The sequence below is a fragment of the Pithys albifrons genome, chromosome 10 (genome assembly GCF_047495875.1).
Source record: "Pithys albifrons albifrons isolate INPA30051 chromosome 10, PitAlb_v1, whole genome shotgun sequence".
Lineage (NCBI taxonomy): Eukaryota > Metazoa > Chordata > Aves > Passeriformes > Thamnophilidae > Pithys > Pithys albifrons.
Window position 1 is genome coordinate 31,761,113 of NC_092467.1, and position 21,626 is coordinate 31,782,738.

Below are 21,626 nucleotides of genomic sequence, written 5' to 3' on the forward strand. Positions count from 1 at the left end.
GCACCCTTTGTCCTGTTCTCTGTCCCCAGCGCTGCCAGCGGGTCGTGTGTGCTGCTCATTAGACAGCCTTGGGGTCAGCAGATGAGCTCTTGGCTTTTCCTTAAACAAAAGGCACTAGAAATAACAGAGACAAATTCTTCAATGATTCAGAGGCTTTTTTCCTAGCTTGGAAACTCCTGGAAAAGAAGCACAAATAGTTTATTTGTTAATACACAGTCTTTTAATAAGCAATGGCTGTGTATTTAAGCTGAGTATTTTTTACTCAGGTCGATTTTCCCTTTTAAGCAACAGTTATGGAAATGAATCTGCATTTGCCTTCTGTGCAAGAAAACCCTCCCAATGAACCCTCCCTGCAGAAATGAGCATTGCAGGATATTAAAGTCATGGGCCACAACTACTGCTCAGGGTTCCTCTGTTTACCCACATCGTGGCTCCTGAAAAATTGGCTTTGATGAGCTTGTTTGGTTGAATGTGGACAGTAAGAGCCTTGGAATAATCAGATTTGCAGGCATTAATGTGCAGTATCCTCTCCAAGGGCACAGAGAGGGTCACTTTGGAGACAGGTGTAGCTGTTTGATGTCAGCTGTGTGAAAACAATGAAAACTGTGATTATAAAAGACTCAAAGGGACCACAGAATTGAGATCTACAACATCAAGGATCTTCTGATTTGATTATGAAAAACAACTGGAATTGCACATAATGGAGTTGGTAAGTTGTGTTAGTGCCCTAAAGCTGCTCCATAAAATGCTCTAGGTCAGGGTTAGGGTGAGGAGAACAGAGGAGATGTTAATAAAGTCTAAAAGCTGAGGCAGGACCTGGAAAAGCCTGTGCCTGGGGTTGGGAGAGCCGTGTTTTCCATGCCTGTCCAGCACCTCCCTTGGCAGGAGGGAGTCCTGGAGGTTTCCCTGTGGCTGCAGGGCACTAAACCAGAAGCTGGGATTAGTGAGAAAACAATTTGGCTGCTCTAATTTGCCTTTTAAGCATCGGGTGAACAAGTGACCCCAGAGTTTATGGTTGGCCTCTTGTTAAAGCAGGTCAGTCCTGGGCTCCTCCTAATGGAACTGTGAGTGGTTTCCAGTCACACTGTGCCTATACTGGTGCTGACTGGGGCTGACTGGTGCTAACAGCTCTCTGGGGGCACACAGCTCTCCTCTCCTGGGGCTCCTGACTTATTTCAGCCCCTTCAGAACGACAGGCAAAGCTCCCTGTGCTCCCATGGCTTTATCTCAGCTCAGTCCCTCCAGCTGCTCCTTCCCACCCCACCTGCCAGTGCTGCCAAGTGGAGCCCAGACTGTTCTCCAGATAATTTGTGCCTGTGCAGCCCTTGCCCATTCGGCTCTTGGGATTTGGAGCCTTGTGTGGGAGGGGGAGATGCTCTTCCAGCTCCCTGCCAGGAGTGGGGACCCAGGCCAGGTCTGGCTCTGCTCCAGGGAACAGGGACAGGACACGGGGAAACGACCTCAGGCTGTGCCAGGGGAGGGGCAGGTTGGACATAGGAGGAATTTCTTCCTGGGAAGGCTGTTCAGGCATTGGAAGGGGCTGCCCAGGGAGGTTTGGAGTCCCCAGCCCTGAAGGGGTTTAAAAGCCGTGTGGATGTGACACTTGAGGACACAGGTCAGTGGCCTTGGCAGTGCAGGGTTAATGGTTAGACCTGGTCTTAGAGGGCTTTTCCAGCCTAAATGATCCTGTGATTGTGTGGCCACAGGCCAGAGATCCCCCTGGGGAAGCCCGGGTGGATTTGCCCGCAGGGTCACTGAGCAGGATGTGGCTCTTGGCAGCTGCTGAGTGCCAGCACCACCCTGAGCAGACAGCAGAGGAGGGGACTGTAGCTGGTGGTGGTGCAGCTCCGTGTACAGGAGACTGCTGAGCTTCAGTTCCTCCTGGTTTTCTCAGGAATTGCGCTTTTCCAGCGGGTCCCTCCCCGGTCAGCGCCTGTGCAGGAGCAGGAGCACTGTGTGTCCCTCTGACACTCCATGAGCCGCCTCTGCCCAAGCCGTGGGCACGGGGGTGGTGCAGAGACCGACCCCTCTGCAGTGAGATATCCATGAGAAATCCCTGCTGCTGTTCCTGCTGCTCTGCAGGCTCAGGGTTTCTGTCCCGGAGGAGCCCCATTACATCCAGATGTGTGTCCAGCCTGGGTTTCAATCCTTACGTAATGTGGGATCTCATTCCTGCCATTTGCCCTGCACAGGAAGGAAAACCCATCCCAGGAGCTGTCACAGCCATGCCTGGAGCAGCACTCGGGGGTCCCTTGTCCCAGTGCAGTGGGCAGCAGTGGAGCTGGCAGGGCCCCGTGCCCAGAGCGACTCCCAGCACAGGGCCATGGTGTCCCTGCACGTGCTCCTTGTGCTCCAGCAGGACTGCTGAAATCCTGGTTGTCTGGGGGATCTTCCCTCCTGGAGATGGACTCTCTCTCTCTAGATGGCAGCATTGGGAAGGAGTCTCCGGGCGTCTCCAGCCCTGCCAGGCTCTTGGCACACCTCCCTCCGGTGTGATTCCATCAGTAACTCAGGGATCCAGTCACAGTTCCTGCCTCTGGAGCCCCTGATGAGCTCCCTGGCTGCCCTGAGTGTGGCTCCCACAGCACTGAGCTGAATCCCAGCCTGGCAGGACACAGGGCACTCTGGAGCTGCCTCAAACAGCTCAGGAAAACACTGCATGGTGCTGTTACAGCTGGGGTGATTCCATGTGGGAAATTCAAAGTCTAGGCCCCAGATCTTCAGCATGCAGAATTTTGGGCAAAATTTCCAGGTACCCCTGAGAAAAATGTGGTGTTTGGCCTGTTCCCAGCCCAGCCCTGAGAGCCAGGCCCAGGCTCAGGTGGGGACAGTGCCTGCAGGGGAGCTGAATTACCCAACCAGATCAACCAATTCTTGTTGATTCCCTCAATGATTCCACACACTCACCAGGGATGTGGGACTGTCAGCACATCCCAGTGTCTCTGGGCACTTCACCATGAGAAGAACTCCTCCCATCCCTTCCCTTGGTATTCCCGTGCACTCCCCACCTCTGTGAGGCCCTGGAAAAAGCCCAGAAGGGGTGAGTGGGCCCAGCAAGGAGCAGGGTCTGGATAAGGAGTGCAGGTGAAGGAGCAGGTCAGGGAATCATGGCAGAACCAGTCTGAGATTAGGAGCTGGTGCTAGGGTGGAGGTGGGAGCAGTCAGTGTCCATATGGAGACTGGAAGGGATGAAAGCTCCCAGACAGGGAGGGATTTGTTTCTCCTGCCTTTGTTTTCACAGGGATAACAGCCCCATTCCCCATTCTGGGAAATGGCCGAGGAGGTCAGCACCAAACCTGCTGCTCACAGCAGCCCACCTGCACCTCCACTCTCCTCTGGGGATAACACTCAGCTGCCCACACACAGCCTGATTGCAGCCAACAAATTAAGTTTTAATTAGGATAAGGAATCCTAGTGAGGAGCAACAGTCCAGGTCTGAAATTCATCCAGGCTCATGTGAGAGGAGCCAAAGCTGCAGCTGTTGGGATGGATTCACATGGCATCTGAGTGGTGGTGATGATCAGATCCCCCAAGGACTGGAGAACTTCTGCTTTGAGAGAGCTGGGGGGGCTCACCTGGGGAAGAGAAGGCTCCAGGGAGACCTGAGAGCCCCTGCCAGAGCCTAAAGGGGCTCCAGGAGAGCTGGGGAGGGACTGGGAACAAGGGATGGAGGGACAGGACAAGAGGGAATGGTTTTCTACTGCCAGAGGGCAGGGATGGGTGGAATATTGGGAAGGAATTCCTGGCTGTCAGGGTGGGCAGGCCCTGGCACAGGTGCCCAGAGAAGCTGTGGCTGCCCCAGCCCTGGAAATCCAAGGCCAAGTTGGAGCAACCTGGGCCAGTGAAAGGTGTCCCTGCCCATGGCAGGGGTGGAACTGGATGAGCTTTAAGGTCCCTTCTACTAAAACAAAGAAAATACTTGCAAAAATTAATTTAGCATAATTTTGACCTTCCTAGAAGCAGCCAGGACTCAGTGAGCATTAGAGGAGTTTGGCTGTACTTCCTGGCTAGATTTGATACCATGACATGGTCTAGAAACTTCAGATCAACTCGGCTCCCTGCCCTGCTGTGTAAAAGCCACCTGGAAGGACTGTTAAGGACTGTCACTGCATGTCCCTCGAGGTGCCTGTTCAGGTGCCACAGGGAGACTTTCAGACATGCCCTGGAGGGTCCCCAGGGTCCCTGCTCTGTTCTCTCCGGTCCCGGTGAACCTCCTGCATCCACAGCAAAAGGAAAGGAAAACAAGGTAAGTTGTAGAGGGAGTAAAAGGCAAAGCAAGTCCTGTGTCACAGTGAGCAAGGCTTTGAATCATTTGACTCCGTGTTTGTGCAGCGCTCCTGGGAGGCGGGGGGAGCTGGGGGGGAGCGGAGGAGTTGAGGAAGTTCCCAAGCAGAGTCCTTGTGTTGTTTCTGGCACGGAATTCCCAGTGCTGTGTGTCCCTCCTCAATGCCATTAACCCCCCGTGGTGGGGCTGGGACACCCTCAGGACTGACCACTTCCACCACTTGGACAGCTGCTCCTGGGCTGCCTGGAGGAGCTTTGCCTTCTCCTCTGGGCCCACCTGCCTGCAAGGAGCTTCTCTGGGTGCAAAATGCAGACAGACTCTGCCTGCACAGGCACAGGATAGATCTGTAAAGGGAAAAGTGTTAAAACACTCTGTAATTACAGTCAGCCTCAGAGAAGGAGCCTTGTGAGGGCAGGAATCAGCTGCCCAGCTCTTACAGTCCATGGCACAAAATGAAAGAATGGGATTTTTAAACAATGCTGGGGTTAAATTTGGCTCAGCAGCAGCTTAGAGGTGTTTCTCCCTTTGCAAGAAATTCCAGCTGTTTGAGAGATTGGTCACTTGGCTGACAGAGAAATATATTTAAATGATGGTCCTGCCTAGTTCCAGGTACCTGCACCTTCCAGGGTGAAGCACAACAAAATGAAAGCATCAGTTGTATGCAGCTTAGGCTGAAGAAGTTAATTAATATGTAAGTGTTATTTAAATAGCTAAATTGGAGTTTATTGGAATGCTACACTGGATGCAGCCCAGTTAAGTGCCTTTTTCAGGAGTACTTGAGCTCCCACCAGATTGAAGAGGTCAGAGCACACCCCACACTCACTGGTTTTTAGCTCTGAGTGTCCTCCTGATGAAACTGTTGCTTTAGTGGTGGTTGAATTGTGAGGTTTTATAGAAAGCAGAGAAATTGAGTGTAAATAGAGGCCATTTATTTTCTATTTCATTGCAAAGCCACAATGTGTGACATGCAGGGCTGTGGATCAGTCTCACAGCAGCAGGTGGGACAGTGGGACAGTGGGGCAGTGCAGCTCCTGGCAGCATTTCAGGCATTTACTGTTGGTAACATTTAGGGCAGTGTGAGCAATGGGAGGCATTTTATTCTTCTGCTTTCTCAAAAGAAGAAGGGATGGACTAGCTGAGTTCAAACTGAGCAGCAGCCCCAGTGAAATCAGGCAGCTGTTTCAGCTCCCCTGAGCACTGGGGAGCTCTGTCAGAGGAACCAAAGGCAGTGCTGAGGCAGCTCTTGTATGTTCTGCTTGGAACTGACTCTTGTAGATGTCCTATAACACCCAGCAGAGCTGCATCTTTCAATTTTAGATACAATTTTCAATTTTAGATACAGGCTTAAAGAGCCCTTGAGTAGCTGAATGTCCCTGTGCCTGCCTGAGACATTTCCTGGCTGTGGGAGAAGGTACAGCAATACCTCAGCTCCTGCAGAAATAAATAACACCCTGCTGGTTCTTCTGCCATCACCAAGTGGGCTGAGGCCAAACAGCAAATTGGTGCTTGGTGTTCCCCAGGAATTGTTTTGCAGATCCAGGGAGAGCAACAGGTTCCTCTGACTGCACTAATTCCTGCCAAGTTTGCATAATGGCCTGGGCTCAGTGCTCACACACGAGGTCTTTCATCTGAATTCTGGTGTTTCTTTCCTCTTTTTTACTCTCTTTTTTCCAGCTTTCCCTCCTCTTCAGCCTCCTGCAGTTTCCCAACTTGCCATTTCTCCATACACAATATGTCTCCCCTCTAGATTTGGTTTCTCTTCTGTGTGGGAACAAAAGACTTTATGATCAAATCAATATTTAACATCAACATCTGCAAACCCTCTCCTGCTCCTTATTTCTGATTAATCACTGATTAAAATTCCCTTTGTGGAGCTCCAGTGTGGATGTCTGTGGATGTTACTGTAGGATCAGGTGAAAAAGGAACCCCATAACCCCCAATTTTCAGAGCTGGGAAAAGCAACTTATAAATGAATGACACTGAAAAAGAAAGGGCAAGAGGGCCCATCCTGAGCTGGATGGATTAACCCCCAGCTGGCCCAGTTGTGCAGCAGCTGCCTGGCCACAACCCTGTGCACATCCCAAAGGTCTTCTGGAAAGTAAGTCCTGTTGTGGGACTCTGCTCCCTCAAAACAAGGTTTGAAATGTCCTTCCAAAGCAAGTTTTGACACCATTTCTCTCACCTGAATGGTGATCACCATTATTGTCAGTCTCTGTAAGCCTGGGAGTGATGGTCAAACACAGGAGGTGCTGATGCCAAGACCAGAGGGGATGTGTCCATGCCAGAAGGCACAGGCTGCCCTTCCAGAGAGTTCTCCTAACAGCAAGAGACTCTGCTAAATTTACTTGATGGAATTTGTGCTGGATCACTCTTGAAAACATCTCTGATTTTTATGCATTCAGAGCTCTGTAGATGCTCATTTTGCTCCATAGAAACTGCTGTGTATGTAAAGAATGTTTCAATCAACATCTTTTAGCATAAAGGACGCACTGGAAACGTTACAAAACATGAAGTGTTCAGTTACATCCCGGGGTCCCAGGGCTTTTATTCCACACACAATGCAGTGTATGAGGCCTGAGAGGTAAAGGTTAAATTATGGATATGTATTCAGCTCCTCAGGAGGCTGAGGGGCTGTCAGGCCCTGCAGCCCCTCCAACATGAAAGGCTTGTCAGCACGTGTTGCCCAGACCGGTGGGAGATCCGCTCTGCAACCCGAGGAGACAAGGAGACATGTCAGGAGCTGAAAGGAGAGAGAAGAATGGGACTGGTAGGGTCTCTCAACCCAATATAACTCCTGTTTGTTCCCTTACCACTCCAAAACAGAGGCCAACTGTTAACAGAGGCAAAGCCAACTCCATCTTTTGCAGGCTGACAAATGGTCATGTAAGTTACCAAATAACCCAGGACCTCAGGATTAAACTTCTCCAATTGTTTGCACATGATGCAACTTTAAATCTTGCTTTTGAGCAGTATTAAATTTCCTTTCATTCCCATAAACTTCAGAAAAAGTTGACTGCTCTCACATTTCAGACTGTGACCCAGCTAAGTTGCACTTTTCCCCTCTGCTAGTCTGGAGAGCAGAATAATGAAATTCAGACAACAGTGACCAAATGTTGTTCCGTAGAACTCTCCTTTTACAAAACAGATGAATACTCCTGGGCTCCAAAACACTGCAGGGAACAAAACTTTCAAACCTTATGGAAATAAAACAGTAAGCCTAGGCAGTGACTTCATCTCCTTTATCAGATCAGAGGCATTTTCACTGGAATTGAAATGGATTTTAAAAAAAACCCCAAACAACGAACTTTAAATAGAGAAAAAGAATTAAAAAAAAACCACTGAAGCCATTACTGAAATACTGATTTATTTAAAAACCCCACAGCCATGTGAGGGAAAGCTGAATTTCACAGAGCTATAGAGGGAAAAAATAACCTCCATCATCCTCATAACTGACATAAATTTTTGTTGCAGATACAAGTGTGTTTTTGGAACACAGGAAAACAAATAGTTTGTGATGAGAAAGATGATAAGCAAATGCAGTGTGTGCTGGGACAAAGGGCTGTAGGAAGGGAGCAGTGGGGAGGTTGGGAGGGCTGGGATTTCTCCCTGGAGGTGCTGAGAGCTCTGGGATCTCAGGGAACCCCACTGAGCTGTGCCCTCCCCATCCTGCAGGGCTGTATTTCCTCAGCCAGCAGCACCCTCTGTGTGCAGGTTTGTGCTGCTGGCTGTGGAACTGCAGCCACTTCCAGCCCATCACAGATTCAGCCACCAGAGTCAGAATGAAAGGAGCCAAAATATATAAATCCAGCAGACGAGGTTTATGGGGGCACTAAACCAAACATTCAACAGGAAGATTTAGTGCAGCCAAATTGTTCCAAGGGAACGAGGTCCCTTCCATCATGTTGGGTCCTGGGGCACAGGCTCAGTTTTAGTGGCCCTCTAAACTCATGCTGATAGCAATAAATGAGTGGAAAATACAAATGGGAGATGGTACCATAGCAGTCTATAAACCTGAGACCCCAACCCTGCTGTCCTGGCTTTGCCAGCCCCCCCACCAACCTCCATGCAAAATTCCACCAGGGTCCCCCAGTTCAGTTTGTCTCAGTTGAAACTCTTAAAGCTGAACTGAAATGTTGCTGGAATAAAAAGCTGTTCAAGATGCCAAATCCCTGACAAAATCCCTGGGTAGACTTGCAAGTAAATAAATTGTAAAGGCAGACACAGAGGCCACCTCAAAGACCCAATATGAGTGTTCTCCTGTGAAAATTGTGATGTTTTCCCTCCTCTGTTGACTGCAAAAATTGTGGTGTCCCCTTCCCCTGTTGCCTGAAGGATTTTCCTGCTTCCTGTGCCTGGCCCCAAAGATGATAATGTTTAGGAAGGTGGTGAAATCTCCCTTGTTCACCCTGATGCTGCCAAAGCCCTTCCATAGTTACTCTACTAACTACTACTTACTGCTACTTACTCCCTGTCAGGCTGGGGCTGCCTGCAGGAGGTGTGAAATCCTGGATTATTGAGTGGAATATCACTTTGGTTTTCCAAACTATTGCCTTAATAACCTCCTCCCCGAATCAGATTTTTTGAGGATTGGGTTGGTTGATTCCTTTTGGAAATGGCAAACTCTGTGTGAGGAGGTTTGAAGTTAAGGAGGAGCTTCACCTGGAATTACCTGAGATGTTCTGCAGAAGGACAGGCTGGTTGTGCCCAGACTGAGCTGTAAATCCATCGCCTTCTTTCCAGGACTCCCTCCCGGGGCTAATGAGAAAGGCAGAGAGAAAATGACTGTAACTCTTTCCTCCCAAAGGGGAACTACAAAGCTCAGCATGTGCAGAGTAAATACCCACCCTGTGTGCCTGCTCCACACTCCTCCCTCTGACTGCTCCACATCTGCTGCCTAAATTAAGGCTTTCAAAGTGCACAGTGGAGCTCAGACGTAATGAAATGCTGGGGTGCCACCACACAGTTCCAAAAATAAAGTAATAACAACAACAAAAATAAGGCATAATGAGAGTGCCAATATTTGCATATATGTTATTAGGTCCTTGCTGGTGTTTGTGTCCCATTCCATCACCCTCAGTTTTCCAGAAGGGTGACATTACATGTTATGGAAGTTTGTAATTCAAGGCTATAAAGACCAGAGTCCTGGTGTGTACATTCATACATACAGGTATAATTCCAGTGTAATACACAGATGGAAGAATTGTGGTCTCTCTCAAGGCTTTTCCTTTTCTCTTTTCCACACTCTCCTGCCAATTTTCAAAGCACTCCCAGAGCACAGACTGAACCAGATGTGACCAAGGCTGTGACACCCCCTGTGTCACTCCCCAGGCCACACCTGTCCCCTGGCAATGCTCTCACCTGTCCATGATCACCAAGTTATCAACCATTTTTTGTGGGAACAAAAGGAAAAGGATCCTTTTTTTTTTGCTACAGGGTGGTGTAAAGTAAAACTCTTCACATGCACACTGGCCAATATCTGTATTTCTTGAACTGACTGTTCCAGGCCATCTCTCACTCAGCACGAGGCATGTCCTTCATGCACATTCCTGTTCTCTATGCAGGGGCTGGTTTTTTAGAGAATTCAGATTTATGCTCATATCTCCTGTTCCTTTTAAAGAAACGTGTTATTTGTACTGCACTTGCTCCTGAAATTCTCTGGAAAATGAAAGACCCATCAAGAGGAGAATTCTTCACCTAAGTCAGACAGGATCCCTTTTCTGAAGAACTGGCTGTAAGATATGTCTAAATCTTCCATCTTTAAAAAGTAACAGCAACTGTTTTCCATCTTATCATTTAAAATCCACAGTGAGATCAGGTTTGCACATGGTGTTTTCATATTCTAGGAATATGTGGGAAGTTCTTCCAGGTTCAGCTCTGGAAGTCTGACCACACTGGTGTAATTCCAGTTGCATTTCAAGTGGGCAAAGGATGACTGATGGCCTCAAATGCTGGAATCAAAAAATCTGGACTAGATTAATGGGAATATTAGTGAAAGATGGAAAGGAAAACAAGGATTCTTTTATAATGTGACATGATACTTAAGCACACACATTGTCAGTAACTACAAATGTGAAATGTTTCCCTTTTATTTTGCTGTACTTCTGACACGATTCACTTACAATACTTTGCTTATCATCCTCTTGTGAGGTTTATTGTACTTACAAATCATTCCCAGACAGCTTCTCTGCTATCTTTTCATTAAAAACAACCAAAAAAAAAAAGAAGAATGAAAAAGTTTTGTGTGTAATACATTTTCCCTGCAGGAACTAATTCCACCAAGACACTGACTACAGGCCTTTCGTTGTTTTAAAATATGTGGATCAAATGGTTGGTTCTTCTCCCCAGAGTCACCTTCTGGAGCTGTGTCTGAGCCCCCCAAAGCCATGCAGGGAAACCCCACCTTGTCCTCCCAAGCCACTGCTTGTCCTCGGCTGCTTTCTGCCCTCACTGTGGGTTCTCTGTGCCATCCATCTCTCTGTGCTCAGGCTGTGTCCACTGTGTTCCTTTGTTCCATGTATTTCCAGCCCCTGCCCTGTGGGCTGACAGGCTGCAGGGAGGATATTTCTATTGATTTCCAAATGCTGCAGATTGAGAGCAGATGTCCCACGCGCTCCCCAAACGGGTGGTTTAACTTCCATTTCTGTGCTGTGCTCCACAGGCTGAGCCAGGAAGTGATTTAGATTTGCTAATTGCGTGCACTTTGGTAGATTTGCAGCTAAAAATAAGCTGTTTGGTTTTTAATTAGAAGTGATTTATCCTCTCACGCCGCGTGTAGCTAAATGAAAACTCGGAGAATCTGCCTGTGGTTTCTCCATCTGCCACAGAGGTTTTGGGTGTCTTTAGGCCAGGAGTGCCCAGCTCAGAGGAATGTGGGTCTCATGGACATCTGATTCATTGATGAAGGACACACTTGTGCTGAAGAAGTGTAGCAGCAGTTGCTGCCAAAGGCAGTGGATAACTGAGGGCCCTGGAGAAGGGTCCCCCTTGCCTTTGGATCCAGCCCTCCAGCAGCTGTGGGGAACTCACCCAGCTGGCTCAGCTGCAGGAACATCACTCCTGTTTTCCCTCATCACAGGTTTAGTTCAATGGACTTGCCTGGCTGAACAGACAGGAAACAAAAAAGCTGTTTTCATGCTGTTAGATCAGTCAGAAGTAACGTGAAATGTCACTTCAGAGGGTCAGGGCAGGCAGGCCTGGGCTGGAACTGCAGCAATCCAAGCCCAGCTGCACGGCCTGACCTTCCCACTGGCACCAGCCCCGGCATTCCCGGTATTCCCGTGGCTACATGATAAGTGTCAGGACCCTGAGGGCTCTCATTGCTCTTAATGACTGACCACCCTCAGCGGGGCCTCGTTAAGCTCAGCCCTGACCCTGCTCAACTCCAGGGAGTTTGTCATTCCCTCATCCCTGTACCTGGCTATGGACCCTGCTGGGCTGGACACTCTGGATGGACTTTTGAGGGGCTGGAGCGGGGCCAGAGAAGAGCAACGAGGCTGGAGAAGGGACTGGATGTGGCACTGAGTGTCCTCTGAAACACCTCCAGGGACAGAGAGTCCACCATGTCTTGATCCAACCCTACTGTGATCACCAGCCCAGGGCACAGAGTGAGAATCCACCATGTCTTGATCCAACCCTACTGTGATCACCAGCCCAGGGCACTGAGTGCCCTGGGCTGGTGATCACAGTGGGGTTGGATCAAGGGTTGGACTTGCTGATCTCAGAGGTCTCTTCCAACCCAACTGAGAAGAGCAACGAGGCTGGAGAAGGGACTGGAGCACAAGCCCTGTGGGGAGAGGCTGAGGGAGCTGGGGGTGTTCAGCCTGGAGAAGAGGAGGCTCAGAGGTGACCTCAGCACTGTCTGGAACTCCCTGAAGGGAAGTTCTGGCCAAGTGAGGGTTGGTCTCTTCTCCCAGGCACTCAGCAACAGGACAAGGGGGCACAGCTCAAGCAGCTCAGCTTTCAATCCGTCTCCTTCTGCTGCCAGTGGATAACAGCATTTTGTTGGAATTGCAGGATGCTGCCAAAGCTGGTTGAAGCTCCAGGAGTGACAACCAATTTCCATGATCACATTCCTTGGATGCTTAGATTAGATTTAAGATTTCAAAAGTCAGCAACTGTTGAATGAAAAGCTCATAAGCAGAGTGGAAATGAGGACAAGATTAAAGGAATTTCTTCCTCACTTCCTGCTAGATCAGATCCCTCAAGATTCATACAAGATATGAATCTTGTATTTCTTGTCAGTCACTAATAGAGTTTCAAGAGCAGGAAGAAACCCAGATGAGCATCTGGCTGTGTGTTGGGGAAGGATATTGAGGTCTGGAACCACCTTCTCCTCGTGCATACACACCTGCACCTATGAGGATGAGGACAAAAGATTATCCACTTCCTCATGAAAACCCATCAATGCAGAGACGTGGATTAAATGGAAGAGGCAAGCCAAGCTGGACACTGTTCTGGGATCTGGTGTGACACATGGAAGGGACTGTCAGCTGTTCGTGGCTGTGTCTCTGCCAATTTAGGTCCTTGAAGTGACCCCCACTCCAGGGGAACAAGGCAGGGCTGGGTCCAGCCAAGAGGTGGAACATCAGGTTTGAGATCGAGCTGAGGGTCCATCCCTCAGGATCCATCCCAGCAGGTCCGTGGAGATCAGACAGGCCTGAGGCCAAGCAGGGAAGTCATAGAATCATAGAATGGATTGGGTTGGAAAAGACCTCCAAGATCATCAAGTCCAACCCTTGATCCAACCCTTGATCCAACCCCACTGTGATCACCAGCCCAGGGCACTGAGTGAGAATCCACTATGTCTTGATCCAACCCTGCTGTGATCACCAGCCCAGGGCACAGAGTGAGAATCCACCATGTCTTGATCCAACCCCACTGTGATCACCAGCCCAGGGCACTGAGTGCCCTGGGCTGGTGATCACAGTGGGATTGGATCAAGATGTAGTGGATTCTCCCTCAGTGCCACATCCACAGAATCACAGAATGCATTGGGTTGGAAAAGCCCTCTGAGATCATCAAGTCCAACCCTTGGTCCAACTCCAGTCCCTTTACCAGATCATGGCACTCAGTGCCACGGCCAAGCTCAGTTGAAAAACCTCCAGGATGGAGAATCCACCCCCTCTCTGGGCAGCCCATTCCAATGCCTGAGCACTCTCTCTGTAAAGGATTTTTTTCTGATATCCAACTTCAATTTCCCCTGGCAGAGCGCTTTTCCAGCCCCTGTGAGAGGCGTCTCCCCCGAGGACGGACACGCTCCACACTCCGCTGGGACAACCCCGGGCGCTGAGGGGGCACAAAATGGCGGCGGCGCCCGAGGGGCCCGGGCCGGCAGGGGGCGCTGCGGTGCCGGCGGGCAGGGCCGGGCCGAGGTGGCGGCCCCGCTCCCTCCATCCCTCCTTGCCTCCCTTCTCCCCTCCTTCCTTTGGCTCCTCTCCCCTCCCTCCCGCTCCCGTCCCCGCCCCGCTGCCCTCCGTCCCCGCCCGCCGGCACAGCGCGGCGCGGAGCGGCGGCGGCCCCGCGGAGGTGGCCCCGCGGCGGAGCGGGAGCGGCGCCGGCTCAGGAATGCGGGAGCCGCGCGGCGCGGACCGGCCCGTCCCGCTGCTGCTGCCGCCGCTGCTCCTGCCACTGCTGCTGCTCCTGCTGAGCGCCGGCGGCCGCGCCGAGCCCGGGGACACCGGCCAAGGTAAGGGGGACCCCGGGGGGCGTGGGGGTCGCGGGGGTGCGGCGTGCCCGGAGCGGGGCCGGGAGTCCGGCACGGCGGGGCCGGGGGTCCGGAGTGGGGCCAGGAGTCCGGCACGGCGGGGCCGGGGGTCCGGAGTGGGGCCAGGAGTCCGGCACGGCGGGGGCGGGAGTGCGGGGTGCCTGGAGCGGGGTTGCCCTCCCGGCACGGCGGATGCGGCGGTGTGGGATGTGCGGAGCGGGGCTGAGGGCAGCCCAGCCCAGCCCGGGGGGTCCGGAGGTGCAGGATTGCCCGGAGCGGGTCCAGGAGTGTGGGATGCCCGGAGCGGGGCCGAGGCCAGCCCAGCTCGGCACGGCGGGTCCTGGGGGTCCAGGATGCCCGGAGCGGAGCCCAGCCCAGCGCGGCCCGAAGGGTCCGGAGGTGCGGGATGCCCGGAGCGGAGCCCGGCCCGGCCCGGCCCGGCCCGGCGGGATGCCCGGAGCGGAGCCCGGCCCGGCCCGGCCCGGCCCGGCGGGATGCCCGGAGCGGAGCCCGGCCCGGCCCGGCCCGGCGGGATGCCCGGAGCGGAGCCCAGCCCAACCCGGCCCGGCGGGTCCCGGCACCGAGCGCGGTGTGTTGAGTTCGCTCGGTCTGTGTTAAATCGCCTCGCAAAGAAGCTGCTCCTTCCAAGAGTTGGCGCCGGTGGCAGTTCCCGGGGTAGCAGTGCCGTCCCAGGCGGTGCGGTGCGGGGTGGATGGTCCCCGATGGATGGTGTGGTGCGGGATGGATAGTGCGGTCCGCGGTGGATGGTGCGGGATAGATGGTTACCTGGCGGATGGTGCAGTGCCCATTGGATGGTGCGGGGTGGGTGGTGCCCAGTGGATGGTGCCCGATAGATGGTACCCGATGGATGGTGCCCGAGGTGTTACCGCACTTGTGACTTGTCCTTTAGGTCCGGTCCGGGGGGATGCGTTGCCACCTCGCTCCCCTTGTATCCCTACAAAACGTTTATCTGGTTATTTATCTATATCCGTTTATTTATCTATAGCTCGGTGTGGCTTTAGCGGCCGATGTTGTGTCGGGCTCTGGTCCCAGCCTTGCTGCCCGTGTAAAGCTCAGCTTAGCACGGGCATGAAGGGATCTTGGAACCGGGATAGGGAACTGGGCAAGCTCTGGCTCCTCCAGGTCTGCTCCGAGAAAAGCGAGCGGTGTTCTGGGTGCCCGCAGGAGAATTTTGGGAAGGGCTGGGTGTCCGTGAGCTCCGGCTGCTCCAGAGTGTCTTACGGGGGCTACATAAATCCCAAACCACCCCTGAGAGTCCTGCTGGATAACAGGGCGGTGCACAGGAGTGACAGAAGGAGGAAAAGCGAATACGCAAGAGATAAAGTTGATTGAGTTTCAGTTCCAGACTGAAAAAGCGGAACTTTAAGCCCAGATGCGGATCCTGTGGGATAACTGCGGGTACAACTCTTGGCATATCCCTGTGCGTGGATTTGGGAGTTTCAGGGTGTCCTTAATGTGCCATTACCTGGGCCTGTGTGTTGGGGAGTGCTGGAATGACTTCCCGATGTCCCAGCCTCCTGCTGCAGGTTTAGTCCTGGCTTAGGGTGGGAATTCTCCCTGACACCTCAGTGGGAACATTTCAGAAGTTGTTTTTTGGGGTCTCCAGGGAATGCTGTGTGTGCTTAACAAATAGCTGTCTTCTTAAAAGGGGGGAAAAGGGGCCATCCCCCCCATTTTTCAGATAATTTCAAAAACTTAAGGGCCATAATACAAATTTTTGTGGGTTTCTAAGAGCCTGGAAGGGAAAAAAGAACCCCATGAACATAAAGCAACTGATCACACTGAGTCCAAACTTGGGTGTTTCTTATTTATTGTGAATTCTGCTGGGAAGGATCATTCACTGTGTGAATTCGCCTTTATGTGTGACTTAATAGAGTCATTCCAGTGCAAGTTACACCGAGAGGGGTTTCAGCTGAACGTAGGAAAGGTTTCCAAGATGACTTGGATAATCTCAGCTGGGCTCCCTTTCCCAGGTGAGGCTGGTCCAGGTGATCTTTGCAGTTCCTTTCCAGCCTGGCCTGTGATCTGTGACTGTGTAAAGTATTTTCTGTATTTTAATATCTTTGGCAATGCTCACAGTGTTGATTCATGGGCAGATCAAGTGATTTATTTATTTTTTTATAGATAAACATCTATCACGTGTGAAAACCACACACCGTGTTTTCTTTCCCCCAAACTTGTTAAAGGTGTAGGTGTTGTGGAAGAAGGAGGGAAGCTGAACATCTTAACGCTAATTAAAAAAACAAACAAAGAAAAAGCTGTTATAAACTGGTTCACAAATTTCTTTCGGGTAACTGGAGTCCTTGGGTAAAAGATTCTGCACCATCAGAAACCCAGCCAGAAATACAGAATCCTTCAGTCCTTACCCTTTAACCCTGATATTTGAAAAAACAGAATGTGGACCGCTGTCTGCTGAGCTTAAAAACCCCAAAAATCACATTTTCCCCTGTGCATTCCCACTGTCTGATGCTCTTCCTGAGGGTGCTCATGGGCTGGCCCAAGTGTTGAAAATAAAAGCAACAAAGATAATGTCGATATAAGGACAGGAACTCTCCAGCTTGGATGTTTTTGCAGTGTGTGACTCTGGCTATTCCCAGTTCAGCTGAATTAATATTATTGTTGTTGTTGTGGTGTTGTGTTGTTGTTGTTGTGTTATTATTGTTGTTGTTGTGTTGTTATTGTTGTTGTTGTGTTGTTGTTGTGTTGTTATTGTTGTTGTTGTGTTGTTGTCGTATTATTATTATTATTATTATTATTATTATTATTATTATTATTATTATTATTATTATTATTCCCGACCATGTAACTTTGTGAAGAGTCACAATGTAAGAAGGATGAATGGTATAAAAGCATCTTAAAAGCCTCCATTAAACGCACAGATCTCTAGATCGTGTTTTCCATTACAGGTACTTCTGATTGCCCTGAAACCTGTGAGATAAAGTTGCCCAGCTGTTGATTAGTCCCTGTGGTTAATTGTTCCATCCCTGGGCTGCTGGTTCAGCCCCGATTCAGGAATGGGCTGACAAACAAACAAAATGCTTTTGTTGCTTTAAGCCTCTTAGAGGATGAGAGGAGCTGTCACTGTCTGGGCTCGTATTTCTTGACAAAAGTGGCTTGAAGTATCAGCGAATTATCTTCGGGACACCGTTTCTTTCTTTGTGTAATTAACATCGACTGCAACTGCTGCGTTAATTACGTGCTCACAGGGATTTAAATGAGAGCTGGACGGGGGGGTGTTTTAAAGCTTGTGTTTGGATTTAAGTAGGCAAAGAAAGGGGGGGAAAAAAAAGAGTTTCCCTGAGGTGTGACACCGGATCCCCCTCTTTGGAAACAGATGGAGAAATGCAGGAATCTTCTGAGACTGAAAAGAGCACCTCAGAGCTGCAAACTTTTTAAAAAGTCCTTAACCAAACGCAGCTGCTTCCACCCAGCGATCGTCCTGCAAGCCAGAAATAGGCAGAAAGTTGACTCACCCAAAGAAAAAGTGTAAACCTTTTCCTTCCCTCAGCCCTGTAAAAACACCCCTTGGTCACCCTCGGCTGCAAATTTGATGTTCACAGTTTTTTTTGTGCACGTTTTTCCAACGCTGTATTTTGGAGATTTTCAGGAATGTGCTGAATTTTCATAGAATCACAGAATGGATTGGGTTGGAAAAGACCTCCAAGATCATCAAATCCAACCCTTGGTCCAACTCCAGTCCCTTTACCAGATCATGGCACTCAGTGCCACGGCCAAGCTCAGTTTCAAAACCTCCAGGGATGGGGAATCCACCCCCTCTCTGGGCAGCCCATTCCAATCCCTGAGCACTCTCTCTGCAAAGAATTTCTTCCTGCTCTCCAACTTCAATTTCCCCTGGCAGAGCTTGAGCCCATCGTGCCCCCTTGTCCTATTGCTGAGTGCCTGGGAGAAGAGACCAACCCCCACCTGGCCAGAACTTCCCTTCAGGCAGTTCCAGACAGTGCTGAGGTCCCCTCTGAGCCTCCTCTTCTCCAGGCTGAACACCCCCAGCTCCCTCAGCCTCTCCCCACAGGGCTTGTGCTCCAGTCCCTTCTCCAGCCTCGTTGCTCTTCTCACTTGGGTTGGAAGAGACCTCTGAGATCATCAAGCCCAACCCTTGATCCAACCCTACTGTGATCACCAGCCCAGGGCACAGAGTGCCCTGGGCTGGTGATCACAGTGGGGTTGGGTCAAGACATGTTGGATTCTCTGTCCCTGGAGGTGTTTCAGAGGACACTCAGTGCCACATCCAGTCCCTTCTCCAGCCTCGTTGCTCTTCTCTGGACCCACTCCAGCCCCTCAATGTCCTTCCTGAGCTGAGGGGCCCAGAACTGAACACAACACTCAAGGTGTGACCTCCCCAAGGCAGAGTCCAGGGGAAGGGTCACTTCCCTGGTCAGGAATGTGCTGAATTTTCAGCTCCCTGCTGTGCCAGGGGGGTGTTCTCACCTTGCTGTGGGTACTCAGGTGATCTCCTGGTGCTTCACGGGGTAAATCCTCACCGGACCAGAGGGATGTGGGCAGCCCTGGCACAGCTGGAGAGTCTCACACCCAGCCCTGTGGAGGTGGAGGTGGGACAGCCCAGCCTGAGTTCTGACAGTGACTCCTACGCCTTGGAACACTCACATGTGTATCAGATGAAGTTATTTGATTGTTCAGATGCTGGGCTTGGTCCAAGTTTCTGCTCTTAAAAATTAGCTGTGTCTTAAAACCAACTCCCCAAAGCTGAGCTTTAAAATATTAATTGAGGGCTGGGGGAGCTCCAAAAAATTGAATAGTTAAATGACTTTGTAGAGCTTCTTCTATCCTGGTTTCTTTTTCATATTGAAAGTCAGTGAATCTTCACATTTTTAAGTGAAATGACTCAGACCAGTTGTCTGTGATTCCTTGGGAATAATAACAAAGTCCTGCTGTGGCTGAAGGTGCTTCTGTAGCTTTACTGATTGCAGTTTCACTGACTTTGTGGTGAATGAAATGTTGTAAAATCCCCGATATTTCACATTTGGTGTGAGATTTCACTTGCTGAAGGAGTTAGTTTGTTCTTCTGCCTGTTTGGAAGCAGAGTCACTGTTGTCCCTGCCAGGAGTGTTGCATGTGAGAGGCTGGGACATGTTTGGTGGCATTTAATTGGGTAGACAGGATGGAATATTGTCACAGGGGAGCTACTGAGTTTGCTGAGGTGGAAAAATGGAATAACTTCAGCTTAAATAGTTACCACTGGTGTGTTATGTTATAATAAAACCCTAAATATTACTGTGACTCAATAGCAAAGTTCTTTTAGGTCTCCCTGGGAATATAATGTAAAATAAAAGAACTTCCATATATTTGGAACCTAATGCAATGTGATATTGAAAATGGTGCTCTGCCAAAGCCAGGCAGCCTGGGGAAAAGGAGTAGCTTGGGAAAGGAACCCTTCAGTGAGGAAAAGCAATAAGGCAGATCCTCAGCATCTTCCCTGCCAGCATCCTGCAGAGAGGAGGATTGCTCTGCAGGCTCTGCTCCTGCGGGGGCCACACTGCCACTGCTTCCAAGAGAATGTGCACAGCAGCACGGGAAGGGAAAGGAATGCTGTGCTCTGGGATGGACAGGGATTGGGAGGGTGGGCACTGAGAGGGGCAGAGCCACGACCCTGCCAGGGAGGAGGAACAGGCAGGGATAAATGAGCTCTCCCAGGCACTCAGCAATAGGACAAGGGGGCTCAAGCTCTGCCAGGGGAAATTGAAGTTGGAGATGAGAAAGAAATTCTTTGCAGAGAGAGTGCTCAGGGATTGGAATGGGCTGCCCAGAGAGGGGGTGGATTCCCCATCCCTGGAGGTTTTTCAGCTGAGCTTGGCCGTGGCACTGAGTGCCATGATCTGGTAAAGGGACTGGAGTTGGACCAAGGGTTGGACTGGATGATCTCAGAGGGCTTTTCCAACCCAATCCATTCTATGATTCTGTGATTCTGTGGATGTGGCACTGAGGGAGAATCCACCATGTCTTGATCCAACCCTGCTGTGATCACCAGCCCAGGGCACAGAGTGAGAATCCACCATGTCTTGATCCAACCCCACTGTGATCACCAGCCCAGGGCACAGAGTGAGAATCCACCATGTCTTGATCCAACCCTACTGTGATCACCAGCCCAGGGCACTGAGTGCCCTGGGCTGGTGATCACAGTGGGTTTGGATCAAGGATTGAACTTAATGATCTCGGAGGTCTTTTCCAACCCAATCCATTCTGTGATTCTATTCTATGATTCTGTGAGCTGTAGGCAGGGCTGTGTTCCTGCCCTGCTGTGGGCAGGGCTGGGCTCCCTCTGCTCTGCCTCAGCAAGTCCTTACCTGGAGCTCCTGCCCAGGGCACAAGCAGAAGGCTCAGGTCAGCTCTGCTTTGTTGTGTGTTCCAGTTCCACAGGGTGGTTGTGTTTGATCCCCTGTTCTGCCCCAGCCCTTTGGAGAGCTCTGTGATCAGGGGAGGGCCAGCACAAGGTGGGCACCTGTGGGCAGTGCCCTGTGCCCCTGATGTGGGTGGGCACTGGGCAGTGTCCCTGGGGCTGGAACAGGACAGTTGGTGCTGCTGGTTCAGGCACAGCCTAACCCAGCCAGGCCCTTCTCAGATTTCTTATCTCTTCACTCCAGTGACCAGTGACAGCACCCAGGGCATGGCTGGAGCTGTGCCAGGGCAGGGATAGGGCACAGGGAATGGCTGGAGCTGTGCCAGGGCAGGGACAGCACCCAGGGAATGGCTGGAGCTGTGCCAGGGCAGGGACAGGGCACAGGGAATGGCTGGAGCTGTGTCAGGGCAGGGACAGGGCACAGGGAATGGCTGGAGCTGTGGCAGGGCAGGGACAGGGCACAGGGAATGGCTGGAGCTGTGCCAGGGCAGGGACAGGGCACAGGGAATGGCTGAAGCTGTGCCAGGGCAGGGACAGGGCACAGGGCATGGCTGGAGCTGTGCCAGGGCAGGGACAGGGCACAGGGAATGGCTGGAGCTGTGCCTGGGCAGGGTCAGGTTGAATCTCAGGGAAAGGTCCTTCCCCCAGAGGGTTGTGGGCACTGCCCAGACTCCCCAGGGCAGTGGGCACAGCCCCAAGGCTGTCAGGAAGGTTTGGATGCTGCTCTGGGGCACAGGGTGGTATTTTGGGGTGTCTGTGCAGGTCCAGCGCTTGATCTGGGTGATCTTTTGGAGTCCCTTCCAGCTCAGGATATTTTATGATCCTGTGATGTCACATTGGAGATGGAGATCCTGGGTGTATTTATGGTGCTTTGGGGAAGTTGAAGGAAAGGCCTTGGCATCAGGGGATTCAAAAAATCTAAAAAATTGGGCAAATCCCCGTGTGCAGAGGCAAGACCCTCCCAAAGAGCTCGAGCAGAAGTGCTGGTGACTGTGCAGATGTTGCCTGGTTTTCATAGGCACTGCTGGTGCCCCAAGCTGGGCTGGACAAAGCCAAGATAACAGGTCTTTGGGACCAGCTTCATGTGAAGGCTTTGCCATCCCACCGAGATGAGCTCTTGAGCAAAGGTAGCAGAGGCTGAGGGCAAAGCTGCATTTTATTAAAGCTTTTTTTCCAACTACTCACGTCACATGTTGAAACTAATCCTGCACTGGGGCTTCCTGTGACCTCGTGCCCCTTTCCTC

General features: G+C 51.1%; 1 protein-coding gene across 1 annotated transcript in view; it reads left to right on the top strand.

Annotated features, from left to right (window-relative positions):
* The first annotated feature begins 13,774 nt into the window (after positions 1-13,774).
* ROR1 (receptor tyrosine kinase like orphan receptor 1) overlaps positions 13,775-21,626 on the top strand; it is a 154,832-nt gene continuing 146,980 nt past the window's right edge. Inside the window, exon 1 of the mRNA XM_071565119.1 lies at positions 13,775-13,970. Within this exon, the coding sequence (XP_071421220.1) occupies positions 13,850-13,970 (121 nt within the window). The 5' untranslated portion in view covers positions 13,775-13,849. The remainder of the gene's footprint in view (positions 13,971-21,626) is intronic.